This window comes from Apiospora kogelbergensis (genome assembly GCF_038363985.1).
Source record: "Apiospora kogelbergensis strain CBS 113332 chromosome Unknown utg000008l_segment0_segment0, whole genome shotgun sequence".
Classification (NCBI taxonomy): Eukaryota; Fungi; Ascomycota; class Sordariomycetes; order Amphisphaeriales; family Apiosporaceae; genus Apiospora; species Apiospora kogelbergensis.
Window position 1 is genome coordinate 365 of NW_027117425.1, and position 13,208 is coordinate 13,572.

The 13,208-nt window shown below is 49.7% G+C and overlaps 5 protein-coding genes across 5 annotated transcripts; 1 reads left to right on the forward strand and 4 right to left on the reverse strand.

The window, feature by feature from the left end:
- Nucleotides 1-1,817: 1,817 nt before the first annotated feature.
- Nucleotides 1,818-2,891, reverse strand: PG998_011920 (uncharacterized protein; the record flags this gene model as incomplete). Its single annotated transcript, XM_066878736.1, has 1 exon — nt 1,818-2,891. The coding sequence occupies one exon, from the start codon at nt 2,889-2,891 to the stop codon at nt 1,818-1,820; it is 1,074 nt and encodes a 357-aa protein (XP_066725120.1).
- A 391-nt stretch (nt 2,892-3,282) lies between these two features.
- PG998_011921 (uncharacterized protein) lies at nt 3,283-4,233 on the forward strand (the record flags this gene model as incomplete). Its single annotated transcript, XM_066878737.1, has 1 exon — nt 3,283-4,233. One exon carries the CDS (start codon nt 3,283-3,285, stop codon nt 4,231-4,233), a length of 951 nt encoding a protein of 316 aa, XP_066725121.1.
- A 1,045-nt stretch (nt 4,234-5,278) lies between these two features.
- Nucleotides 5,279-8,328, reverse strand: PG998_011922 (uncharacterized protein; the record flags this gene model as incomplete). Its single annotated transcript, XM_066878738.1, has 8 exons — nt 5,279-5,451; nt 5,500-5,772; nt 5,845-6,005; nt 6,064-6,161; nt 6,225-6,584; nt 6,652-7,235; nt 7,303-8,178; nt 8,253-8,328. 8 exons carry the CDS (start codon nt 8,326-8,328, stop codon nt 5,279-5,281), a joined length of 2,601 nt encoding a protein of 866 aa, XP_066725122.1.
- Nucleotides 8,329-8,489: 161 nt separating this feature from the next.
- On the reverse strand, nt 8,490-10,404 carry PG998_011923 (uncharacterized protein; the record flags this gene model as incomplete). The annotated part of the gene is made up of 5 exons (XM_066878739.1): nt 8,490-9,306; nt 9,365-9,751; nt 9,809-9,938; nt 10,014-10,264; nt 10,331-10,404. 5 exons carry the CDS (start codon nt 10,402-10,404, stop codon nt 8,490-8,492), a joined length of 1,659 nt encoding a protein of 552 aa, XP_066725123.1.
- Nucleotides 10,405-11,991: 1,587 nt separating this feature from the next.
- On the reverse strand, nt 11,992-12,907 carry PG998_011924 (Zinc-regulated transporter 2; the record flags this gene model as incomplete). The annotated part of the gene is made up of 3 exons (XM_066878740.1): nt 11,992-12,552; nt 12,638-12,779; nt 12,840-12,907. The coding sequence occupies 3 exons, from the start codon at nt 12,905-12,907 to the stop codon at nt 11,992-11,994; spliced, it is 771 nt and encodes a 256-aa protein (XP_066725124.1).
- Between the last annotated feature and the right edge of the window lie 301 nt (nt 12,908-13,208).

Sequence of the window (13,208 nt, forward strand, 5' to 3'; positions counted from 1 at the left end):
AATAAAGGTTCTTTTAAATTAAACTCATATTTTTTTAACCTTTTAATACTTTAAAAGGGTTAAATTAACCTTTTATAATATATATATTTAATCTTTTATTAGAGTTATTTTATATATTATTATATATATACTTTTCGTTATTTAATTTATAATATTTAAAATTAATATTAAAGAGCTTCTTTAATAATTAGAGATTCGACTTTTAATAAAAGTAAAATATTTTATTATTTATTAAGGGTTAAATAACGTTTTAGGGTTATAATTATTAATTATCTTTAAATAAGATAGGTTTAATATAGGCATTTAAAGATATATATTTAATTTATTAATTATTTTATTTAAATTATAAAGTATTAAATTAAATATATTAAATTTAAATTTAATATTATTTTTTACAAAAATAGCGAAATATATAGCTTTAAAGGTAATAAGGAATTTAAGTTTTATAATATAATTTATTAAGGTTTTTATAAATAATTCGATTTCCTTTAAATATATACGTTTTAATAATAAATAAAGTATAATATTTAATAATTAAAGTAAGTAAGATAAATAAGGAAATATATTAAGCGTAATAATACCGTTATCTTTATAATATATTTCAAATTTAATTAAAATATAACTTTTATAATTATTTAAAATTAAAAGGTAATAATAACTTTTTATTCACGTTTTAATATATTTATTAAAGTATTTAATTTAATTTAAGCTCATTTTATTATCGGTTTAGTTATTAAAAGTTAATTTAATTATTTAATTATTTAATAAATTAATTTTATATAATTAATTTATAAAGTAATATTAGTTTTAAACAATTAAAAATAATAGAATATATTAACTTTATAAATTAATATATTTTATTACCGTCGATTATTCTTAATTATTAAGTTAAATTATCTTTATTTTTTTAAATTAATCGGTATATATTATAATAAATATTAAACCGATAATACTTATTATAAAGCCGGTTTCGTTAAAATTCTATATATCTTTATTTATAATATTATATTTAATTTTTATATTTATAATTAATTTAAATTAATTAGAAATAACTTTTAGATCTTTATAAAGAGCTTTTTAATAATCGTATTTTTAATTTATTTTAATCTTTAAATTTAAATTATAATTAATAAAGTATTTAATTTAATATTTATTAATACGCTCGCTATTATATATTTTTATAAAAAGATTAATTATATCTTTTATATTAGCGATTTTAAAAGGTATTCCTCGGGTATTTAAATCGATTATATATTTATATAATATCTCCTTTTTAATTAATATTAATTTATATTATAAATATTAGAATTTATATTATAAAGTTTAACCGTTAATTCGCTTATTAAGTATAAATAATAAAACGTTATACGCTTTTATAATAACTTTTTAATTAATAAACTTTAAAAAGTTTTATATTATTTAAATTATTAATTTAAATTTACTTTTTAATAAAGGATTAAGTATTATAATTATAAAGATAAAATATATTAAAATTTAATAAAGAAGGTTAATAAAAAAAGTATTCTATTAAATAATATATTTTATTTAATAATAAATTATATTATTTAATTTAAATTTAATTTTATTTTTTATAAAAATAATAAAATATATAATTTTAATAAAATCGATTATATAAATATAATTAATTATAAAGGGGGTATAATTAATTATATAATCGGTTATATAGTCGGTTATATAATCGTCCGTGGTAGGGCGGCGCTGTAGGTGTGGTCGGTCGTGTGGTCGGTCGTGTGGTCGTGCGTGGGAGGCGGCCCGTGCGTAGGTGTGGTCCACGATGGACCCGGCCGATTCTACGGCTAGGCTGGCACCACCGGAGGTGCGGTTGGTGCAGGCACTGCTGCTGGTGCTGGTGCCGGTGTTGCTGCTGGGGCCGAGACCGGAGCTGCGGCTGCCACTTTGGCCGCTTTGGCCTTTCTCTGTCTCATAGCGAGCAGGGCCTTCTCCCTCACATCGGGGAAGTCCTTCATGGATGGCTTGTCGTTGGACTTCATGGCGGCTTCGGCGGCTTTGTGGATGAACTCGGCCTTTCGGTACAGGGGCATGCCGTGCCTGTCCTTGATGGCATCCAAGGCTTCGAGGAGGAGCTTGAGGTGCGGGAGACCTACGGTGTAAGTGCCTACATCGTTTCCCCTCAGCGGAGGGCCTCTCAGAGGAGGATGGTCGGGGCGGAAGGCGACGGCCTCGATCTCCAAGAAAAGCTTGGACCATATCGACTGCTTGCCGTGATTTTCGACGGCTTGCCGATGGATTTCGGGCATCGTGACGGTGCCGGTATGGTTCTTGGACCTGGCTGCTTTGAACCAGGTGAAGAAGCGATCGGTGGTCGGGTTGGTCTTGGGCCATCCCATCTGGCGCTGGTCGTTGTTGCGGCACTTGATGACGTACTGCAGGCAGATGGCGGCGGTGTCGGGACTGTCTTGCCACATATCGTGGGCGAGAATGGTCAATAGGGGTTTGGCAAACGAGGCCGACCAGTTGGGCTTCAGGACGGACTGGCCGTTGATTTCGACCGCGGTGTTGCCCGAAGCATCGTACTCCAGATCGTTGTCTTCCCCGATGATTTCCTCGGGGAATTTCCCAAAGAATCTTGTCGTGTAACGCCAGAGAGGCGCCAGGTTGTTATTGCCACCTACGTTGACGAGGTATGGCTTCATGGGGTCTGCCTGCCAGTCGGCCAGCGATGCGGCGAGATCGGCCGGGGTCCAGTTGGCGTCCGGAGTGGGCGGACGCACCAAGTCTTCGATGTCCTCATCGGTGAGAGGCGGGTATTTGCTATGCACGACCTCGTGAGCGGCGGCAATGGCAATCTTCAGACTTTTGGGGGTGGCGGCGATGTCGAGCGCGCGCTGGGATTCGGCTTTGTCGCCCATCTTGGTTGATCAAGTTTGGGTTGGATGTTGGATGCGTATAGCAGTGGTGGAACAAGACCAAGGAGAAGGGCCAGTACAGCGGTTTGCAGCAGGGTTGACCTGTAATTTCAATGCATTTGGACTGATATTTCCACTATTAGCTCAACTTTGCCTGTTGGTGTGTGTGGTGTGCGCAATGTGATGCAACTCCCTGTGGCCCAGTAAATGAACAAGGCAATCAATTGAAGCCCTTCCAGTCTCCGAAGTCTTCCAACCACACGGGACTAAGCAAAACCACCCAAACAATCAGCCCTTCAAGCCCCGAAACACCATCCCGACACACCATCCAGACACGCCATCCCGATACATTATCCCGAACAATTCCATCTCTGCAGCACCATCAACCATCAAGATGGCACCTCCCCGTGATGTTCTCTATGGTGTCGTGGGCCGGCGCCGCAAGAACGTCTACACCGAGATCCAGAGCGCCAAGGCCAAGTACAACAAGCCGGCCGAGCTCCAAACCCTGCTCGAAACAGCACGCGTGGCTGTCCAACAGAAATGGTGCCGACTAGAAACGCTCCCGAAGCGAGACATCAGCTCCAACTTTTACCAGTGGCACATCGACCGCACCATGTTCGAGTATGTCATCAGGCACCGCCCGTTCCTCTACGTCCCACCCGAGCCGGACAAGCAGCCCTACTCCGTAGAATGGCAAGCCGCCTACGATGCCCACCAGCGCATCGTTCCCGATCCCCGGGTTCCTCCTGTTGCCCCCGAGGACCGGCGAATTGAATCGGCACCCGTCCCTGATCCGGTCCAAGAGGTCACGCCCGGCCTGGACAATGTTGCCCTGAATACTGGTGAAGCCGCCTCCGCCCTAAGCAATTACACGTTCGCATACGAGTTTACCGGAAGTGCTCTGTACGTTATGCCCGCTCAAACGCGCGACGAGCTCTGGAGTCGCCTTTTCCCTGGCACCTACAAGTTTCGAGGCTGCGAAGCCTTCATGATGCCGTTCCCTCCCGACCGGAACTTCCAAGACTGCATCTCCAAGAGCATGAGACGAATCAACGAGATCCTCGGCCATCGCTTCGTCCGGCTTGTTTATGGAACACGTTTGGACCAACACGGCAATGGCCGCGGCCGCTGTCTCACCTTCTCCGTCGCACGACAGGATATCAGCATCACCGATATCATGGTGCTCAAGTACATGCACGACGGCTGGTATCTGATGATCCAGTGGCTCGAAACACTTGTGCTATCGCCCAGTGGAGCTGATGTCGACATGGCTTCTTTTTTGAGGCCGAGACCGCCAGGAGGCTGTATGGAAACGATAGCGGACGACCAGTGGGCGAGCTGAACGATGTAGTTTCGCGCATCAATGGGATTGTCGACTTTGAATAGTAGAGCTCGGCTGTTTCCGCAGCTGGCACATTCTATTCGTAATTCTGGACTAGTAATTCGTACTGCACTTAGTATGCCTTGATAATTTGTTACACCCTATCGCTTTTGTCTGTGATCATGTCTTTCAAACACTTCCTCGCTAGTGTGACACTCCTATAAACCCGTTTTAATTTGCCACACAGCTGGCACACTATGTTCAAGCAGGAATCAACCAGCAGGATCACTGGACGATTGCGGGAAGCGTACTTCCTGTGCAGTGGCAGTCGGCAATTGTCACGATTCTGAATATGCCAACATGAAGCTCCAAAGGGCTGCGGCGCCGAGCCGGCTAGATCCTTGACGCCGTCTTAGCATCCGCTAATCTCACAAGTCACACGGTCAAGCTTGGGGCCGGCGTTTTGAAGTTATTCCTGGTTCACGCCGGACAAAAGGTTTCCGTGGACGAATCGATTGGCCATTGTGATGTACTAGGCTGGTTTTGATCGATTGTGAGCCACAGTGGACGGGCAGCGTTAGTGCAGAATGTTGATGGCACGGCTGTATTATTTGTATTGTTCGCTGCGGAGCAAAGGATACGGTGAAGTTGAGCCAATGGTGGCTGGCTTGGCTTGTCGTTGGAATTAACTTGGGGATCGACACATGCGACACGCCAGACGCCAGACGCCAGGCGCAGTCGTACCCGTCAAGAAAGACATGTCAATTTGCTAAGCATGTAAGCCGATGGAAGCCGCTGGTACGGCTACTGTCGGCATCTTGGTGCACGGACAGTTCAGCACCAGATTTGTATGGGAGATTGTCTGTTGTCCAATCCGAGAGCCTAGATTAACACAACGTCTCACCTAGCAAGCCTTCACTCAGTGAATAGGTCACACTATTAATATACATGGGCATTTTGCTGGTTCCGTATTGAAGTTTCTTTATATCTGCTTGATGGAATTATCACGTTGAATAGAGCTCCCAGCCTGGCATGAACAATGGCTGGGACAAGCCTATTTCACCCTCTAATTGCCATTTTGCCCGTTCCATATCACATTGACTTTTCCCCCAACCTCGGTCTCGGTCCTGACGGTTCGGGAAAGCTCCAGGACCTTGGCCTTGACAGCGCTGGGCGTCTGCGCGTTCATGCCTGGATGGGCCCGAATGTAGGCAACGAGCCCTGCAACTTGAGGTGCGGCTAAAACACGGTTAGAAAAGTCATTTGACGGTTGATCCTCAAGCTTACCAAACGATGTCCCCACGAGGTTTTCTTGTCGCCTTTCCTCCGGCCAACCTGGCGGCCAGTCCAGCCAAACGCCTGGAGCGTACACGTGCACGAGGTCCCCATGGTTGCTCATGCTCGTCTTGGTGCCGTCCTTGGTAGAGCCGCCGACGACGAGGAGATTGGGCATGGACGTCGCGTAAACGGCTGGGATGTCGCTGACTTCCAGGTTATCGTTGCCTGCCGCTATGACGAAAACCGTCCCATACCTGGTCTCTATCGCCTTTATGAGCAGTGCTGCATGATGACATAGTTAGTGTACAGCCCTCGGCTAGCGTTCACTAATGCATGCTTGAATCGAGTGCTTACCCATGATCTCCCAGACCCCTTCGTTGGCCCACTTGTATCGCAGGCCCCACGACATGTTCACAACCGTGGTATCCTTGGTCCCGATGCATCGGTTGGCCACGTTGATGAGGGACTCGAGGAACCTCTCAATAGGCCATTTCGTGCTGTGCTCGAAGGGGTGTCTGCACGACGATCATCCTGGCGTTCCTGGCCACGCCAAGCGTCCGACCTCCGGCATACGCGGCCGCTAGCGTGCCATGGTCCTTCTCTTTTGGATTGTTGGGGATATCGTGTCCATATCTCCTCAAGAGAATCTCCTCAACGTCGCCGCCGAGCTCCTGTGAAGCGCAGCTGGTCAGTCAACCGGTCGCCAATGTTGGCGCGTTGTGGTGGTCACATACCTCCGGGATGTCATTCAGCCCATCGTCGAGAATGAAGATGGTCTGGCCTTTGCCTAAGCTGTCGTCGTACTTATACGTGAAGGGCCCGTCCTTTCGGAAGACCACATTTGGCGGTGTTGACATCTGGCCCAGATGCCATTTGGAGTTCGGTTCTGAGTTGGGGGCCCTCTTAGCCCGGTCCAATGGTACTGGTTGAGCGGCCGTGTGGTTTTGGACGTCTTCAGTGTCATCACTACGTCCCCGATACATTCGTCTTTGATTTGCTCCTGGAGGCACGGGCGGAGGCTTTTCTGTTAGTTCATGGCCCCTATTGGCCTCCCGCTCTTCGTTCTCGTATTCGTAGAAGTAGGCGCGTTGGATCTGGGAACCGGTGCGCGAGCACACCATGTCTTAGTATTATACAGCATGACAGAGTAGAGCCACTTACCTGTGGGACACGGTTGTTATCATTCAGGGTCTTCCACGTCTTGCGTCCCATGCCCTTAATCCAGAAGTACGCGGTGAAGTCCAGATCGGGCGCCGTGAATTCCTCGTAACGTCCGGCGTCGTTGCCCAGGGCCCGTTTTCGCTCATCAAGGACAGCACGTATGGCGTTGATCTCAGCCGGCCTGTCGGGATTATGCGGCAGGACGATGGCGTCGGCGATGGGCTTGTCGCAATCGCCTCCGAACCAGTCACGGGAAGCTCGCGCCTTCATCTCCACCCTGGCGTCGACAGTCACATTGAAGGGCTCGTTCCCTTCCGCCATCCAGTCGCGTCGCTTCGGAGTGGCTGGCCCGTTGGTTCCAGGCGCATAGGCCTCTCCGTAGTCGTACGCAGGCTGTTTGTTGTTTCGGGCATACCAAGGGTCGTTCTCCAGCAGAGCGAAGCCGGGATCGTTGGGCGTTATGGCTTTAGGCCAGCACGGGTTGTCCTGCAGCCCATCGTCCTGCTTTGCGTGGTGTTTCCAGGACGAGATGGTAAACTGGGGAACGTGCGCCACGGTAATTCCGACGTTGTACTCCGTTTTGGCTATGCGTGGCAATTATAGTCAGCTTCAAAACCTGGAGGAGTACGCTGGGTGTATGGGGCTACTTACTGGGTGCTCTGACCCTAGACTTCACACCAAAGTTCTTGTTCCGGGCAGCGTTATACAATGCGGAATCGCTCAGCGCATCGAGGGGCGTTTGAAAGCAGATATTGCTCCACATGTGCGCCGCACCGCGGTTCTGTTCCCGAGGCAGCCAGCGAACCAACTGACCAGAGGCCAAGCCACATTGGTCCGAGGCCCCGTCGCTGGTGAAGAAGGAAGTCGGAGGGTACACGCCTCTGTCACATAGGTGCTCTTTACGATATGTCGCGTCCTGCCACCCGGCGCCTCCGTGCTGCGCGGACCAAGCATCCGTGGCAGTTGCCTTGATCTCGGGCTGGGTCTTGGTGGCCATCTTCTGCTCACACGTTAGGGTCGCCCACTCGGGATGGACGGAGATGGCGGAGCTGTAGTGGTGGCAGGCCTGGCTCCACTCGTCCCGACAGGTCGCGGCGACCACCGTCGGCTTTGCGGCCGCGGCGTAGCTGACGGACGTGATGGTGTAGGCGTGCGTCGTAGTTGCCCCCTTGTGACATTCCCTTCCAGTGACGATGCTCCCTTGCCGATTTATCTCGGTGCCTTTCAACTTGCAAGCTGTCTCTTGGGGCCGACGAGTACTGGTTTGGTCTTTTGTCTTGGTCGCCTTCGGTCTCCTAGGATTGCCTTCGTCGCCTTTTCTGCCGCTGCCCTTGCCGATTTTGGAGGGGACCTTGAATCCGGTGGCCGCGTCCGCCACCATGTTCAGCGTGTCAAAGACGTCCTTGATATTGTCGGGAACGAGGTCCGTACTCCCACAGGGGTCCAACCAGTTTCCGAATGCCTCATCGGGGGCTTGCGAAGTGTCGTAGACATTTTTGGCGAGCTTGGCAGCATCCACCAACATTGCTGTGATGGGTTAAAGACTATGAGCTGGGGCATTCTTTTGTTGAATAATTTGGGATATAAGGAGGGGGGCATACCCATCGGTTGGGCCACGGCTTTGCCTTCTGGAAAGGCAGCCATTGCTATTTCGAGAACCAGTTTAAATGATGACATGATGAGGAAGCATCCAATCTGAAAAAATTGTTGATTAGTATTGCGTTTGCATCTTCCAACTTTCTTTGGCAGACGTACTTCTGCAATCACGGGTAATGCCTCGAGGAATGTGTCCCCGATCAGATTCAGAGCCGTATTGTCACACGTACAACGACCCGTGGTCACCCAATAGGTTCCAGAATACTCCCATGGAATAGGGTCTTTGCCCGGCCAGAATCCCCACATGCTGAAGACGTTGTTCGATGTTCTTCCTTGGCCATTTCGATGTCGTCCTTACATTCGCGCGAGCAGTCCTCTGTCTTGTCTGGATAGTCTTTGTAAATCAAACATCGGTTACTATGGGTATTGAGCCAGTGCACGGTCAGCCCATCCGTTTCCTCTGCAGGTGGCATCCCAGCAGTCGTTGTCGGAGCCTGCGCAGGAGGACGTGTGGTGTGTGTAGCTTCCGGGTCCGGATCAGGCTCGTCCGTCTCGGCGGGCCAGGGTGTGCAGGTCGGGCCGAGGTCGCCCAACTCGACCCCGACGACGTGGTAGTTCCGCACATGGATGCCGCGCGGGCAGGACTTGGCCACACACATGCCGCCAGATGCGTAGGCCACACGCTTGCCTGCAGGGTCCAGGATCTCCAGGTACTGCGCGCCCCGATTGAGGGCCTCGGCGCTGCCGTAGTTGAGGCCGGCCTTGAGGCTGTAGACGGCGGGCGTCTCGGTGTGACCACTCCAGACCTTGAGGGTGTGGCCTGGCGTGAGGCCTTGCTTCATGACTACTGCAAAGTACACGCCCTCGACGCCGGCGTTGTAGTTGATTGGCTTCTCCGAGTACATGCCGTCGGGGCCGATGCATTCGACGTCGCGCGGGAAGCTCTGGTACCAGATGGCGCCCTCGGCGACCTTTCCGTCCGCAGTATCCATAGAAGCGGCCGTGGAGCCCTCCTTCCGGAAGGCATTGTTGAAAGATCGGACCAGGGGTTGCCAACCACTATGCAGGTCTGAAGTCAGAATAACATGACAGTTTTGGGTATCAAGAGAGCACCTACCTGTGGTCGTATCGATCGGGGTTCATGTACTTCCATGGCTGGTAATCGTGGTTCTGCTCCGGCCAGATGTCACCAATGTAGTGGCTTTCCGGGCCGTCGTTCCAGGTCTGGAATTGTACATAGTTGGGTCGCGGGTTCATGGCCAGGATGTTCTCCATGCGGACCGGCAGGTTCATGTCGCCGAGGCGGTATAAATTCGTCTTGTATGCCGCCTTGTACTGAAGCGGGCTGATGGGGATCATGTATTCGGCGCCATGGTAGAGCGCCGCGTGGAAAGGCTTTAGATCGGGACCGACGTCGCCGGGAAAGTCGCCACCGTGACCTGCATATTTGGGCCACGAGCTCTCCCAACTTGCGATGCCATCTACCGTCTCGCCCCAGTGCTCCCTGTTGTTGCCTGCGAGTTAGCCTTCAGTGGAGTGATCTGGTGTTTGAGCAACTTACCACCAGCCTTCCGCACCTTCCCAGTATCCCGTTGTATTGTCGAAATCGGGCATGAAGAAAAGGTTACCCTCGTCCCACTTCTCGCGCCACGCGTTGAACTCCTTTCGAGACCAGTCGGCGGCGGAGAAGGCTGTCCCGTTGTTGATGTGTCAGCCTCAGCGTTGTCCGAGCTTTCCAGCCAATTGTGAGTAAAGGGAGGACGTACTGCTGACAAGATTCTTGCCGTCGATCTTGAACCACCCATTGGAGTTTTTGTATTTGTTCCAGATTCCTGTGTAGTCGTTGGCGTAATCGCAGCATGACGCTCCGTTCCAGCATGCGTCGCCAGAGGCATAGAGATCCATGTTCAAGTACACACCCATGCCGGCGTCTGCGGCGTTGTTGAACATGTACCCGAGGACATCATCGACCCAGTCTGGCTCGACACAGCCGACGTTCATCGCAAAGGCGTCGAACCTACAGGAAGAGTTGCGATGAGTGATTATCAATATGAGAGCCGCGTGTGGAGACGGTCCAACTCACCCTGCAGCTTTCGCCTTTTTCAAGTCCGTCTTGACATGTTCTTCCGTGACCTTCCCAAGCTGTGCGAGAGACATCGTGTCAGCTGTCGATGCGTCGCAATATATGCCACAAGATACGCGAGAGGAAGTTTACCATGTAGTGCGCTATGGCAGCCTTGGAAGCGACTTGAGTGGCCAGCAACAGTGTGCCACCTAGCAGTGGCAGCATGTGAGCTCCTCTCATCGTGGGTGTTATTAGCCAAAAGGCGCAAAGCGGATGTTGCGAAGAGCAGAAAGCAAAGCACCCGCCGCTGCAGGCTGAGATTATATATTGATGAGCTCTCGTCACCCCCGCAGCCTGGTCTCGCTACAATGTTTGTTATACATGCGAAACATATGATTTCCAATTTCCCTGACAGGGATGCACCAAAAGTTCCCATGTCCAGCCTTTCACCCACACATAGCTAATCCTCATGGCGTGAGGTAAAGCCACTTTTGACTTTACCCACGATTACAGGGCCCGCGAGTACAACGGACAAGTAATGCCCACCTGCTCACTGCAGTAATGCTGCCGAGACTAGTCGTGAAGAACGACGCAGACGGAGACGCGTAGAGGAGACGGTAAAGGTGAGTTCGGTAAGCTTGACATTAGACCCCGAAGGAGCGGGAGACCAGCAGTGATAGTCCATATGGTGGATCAGAGGCTAATGACACGAACAGCCCTGTGGGGGTGACCGGGCTTCCAATATCTGCTTTCAGATGCTTGTTGCTGCTAACAACCTTGTCAGATGCCACATTTCGGATGGGCCATCCGACGAAACGCCGCGATAGCCGAGCGGGTCTGCTGGAGACATCAGTCGTGGATAATCATTCCTTCGCAGGCTGATCTGTGCTCTCCCACGGGAAGCTCCTTGGACGAGAGTTGATCCGGGTTCGAAATGCGATGTTCAGGCTAATGTCCGTGACTAACTACAGACTTGGGCGGCCTTACCGTCATTGCTCGCAGCAGCATTGACCAAGATCAGATTGTGGTTTTTTTTTCTTTTTTTTCTTTTCGGTTCAACCTTCTTTTTTTCTATTTGTTCTTCGGTTCAATGTCAGGGTATGAGCCCAACAGAACGAAATCTTATAGAATATAACTGTTTAATGAGCGCACACAACCAAGTGGCCATTATACGCAATGGACTGAAGACACTTTTTCGGTTCAATATAAAGACATCAACCCAACAGATCAGCGTGTGGGGTGTCTTCATGGAAGCTACCAGCAACGCTGCAGCAGCGTTGGACCTGAGTCGGACGTTTAGCACGAGCAGCTTTTACACAACCAACTCAGACTTTGGCAGTCGACATGCCGGGGCCCAAAGCGGTTAGTGGCGGGGAAGGGGAAGTTCTGGGAGTGATTACAGTTGCATCGCTTACAGTTGGCTGCTGGTGCTGCTACCTGGTCCTCAATAATGCAATGAGGTTTAGCGGAAAAGGCTGGGGATTTCCTTGTACGGATGGAAAGACTAATAATCTTGCAACTCGGCGTCAATTTACGGGAAGTAACTCGTGCAGCACTCGCCGATGCAGCAACTATAAAATTTTGATTTTGTGTAATGCATTACGGACACGGAAGTACGATCGGTGAAATGCTTGCCCCGGTCTCGAGAAGCAGCCAGACCAGCGGTTGAGTCCCGGAATTCAGAGGCCATCTTGTTTCTCGATGCTAGTCATCTTCTCTACCATCTCCTTAGCCGAGTCCCGTGTGCCGGCACTGACGAGCTTAGACTGAGTGACCGAGGCGGCTCGCTCCTTCCAGAACTTCCAGCGGGGATAGCTGAACCCTGCCGTTCCTTGCCACAGGGAATCTTCCCGTTTGGAGAGGCCCAAGTCTGACTCGCAGTTCCATATGACCAATCCAGCGTGTCTAAACCACTGGGTCGCAATCGGGACATTGACGTTCAGCCGCACCACGTCGTCCTTTTTGAGGGCCGACATGTTCTCTGGGCCTTTCTCCAGAGCCGTGTACATGTCCAGATCGACCCAGGTCAGGAACTCGTTCTGGGACAGGAGTTGGGCCGACACGAGCTTCGCGATGAAGGCTATGATGGATATGATCTCGTCCGAGTGTTGGCTTTCGGATCGGTTGTAGATCTCGTCCCAGCCCTCGACTAAAAGGGGCAGTTCGGACCATTTGACCGCCGTCTCGTCTCGGACCACGAGATCAGGCATGCCGTGGATCGACTTGAGCAGTCCGACGAGCTGTGCGATAGTTAGTGGAGGACAACGACATCGAATAAAGTGGTGTGCATGCCTTCTCGTGGTGCTCTGGGTATTTTCTGGCTACGTTCTCGACCAGCTTCCACATGGCAGGCAAATGTTTCTCGGCATCGGTGGGGGTACGTGCCGCCGCACAATCGGCGGTGAAACGACGAGCGGCTTCATCGTACTCCAGGGAGTCGACCAGCAAGGCGGAGATGGCGGATGCCCTTGGCTCCGTTGTCAGTGAACTTGTACGGACAGGGGCAATGCAGTGATAGACCACCTACTCATTCTTGGAAGGGCCCCATCGGTCAGCTACTTGCTTATCGAGAAAGGCGTTGAGGTTCTGGACCATGGTGGCGTGACGGATGAACAACAAGAGACAGGTGAGGTGTGAATGATTTGAGAGTTCGGCAGAAACTCGCAGCGTTGGATGGTGGTAATGCTGAGGTCGAATAGTTTGTGATCGGGCGTTGGTCCTTTGATGAGGGGTTTGGGGTAGCACGAATTAGGTGGGGCCTCATTCTTTCAGCTGTGGCGGCGGCAGTGTTAAGGGACGGCAAGTAAGGCAGAGTCCTAGGAACATGTCATATCCTGTCAGCTGACAGTTAGCGCGAGGGGATTGTACACATCAGGATGGCGACGGCAAGCGGTAG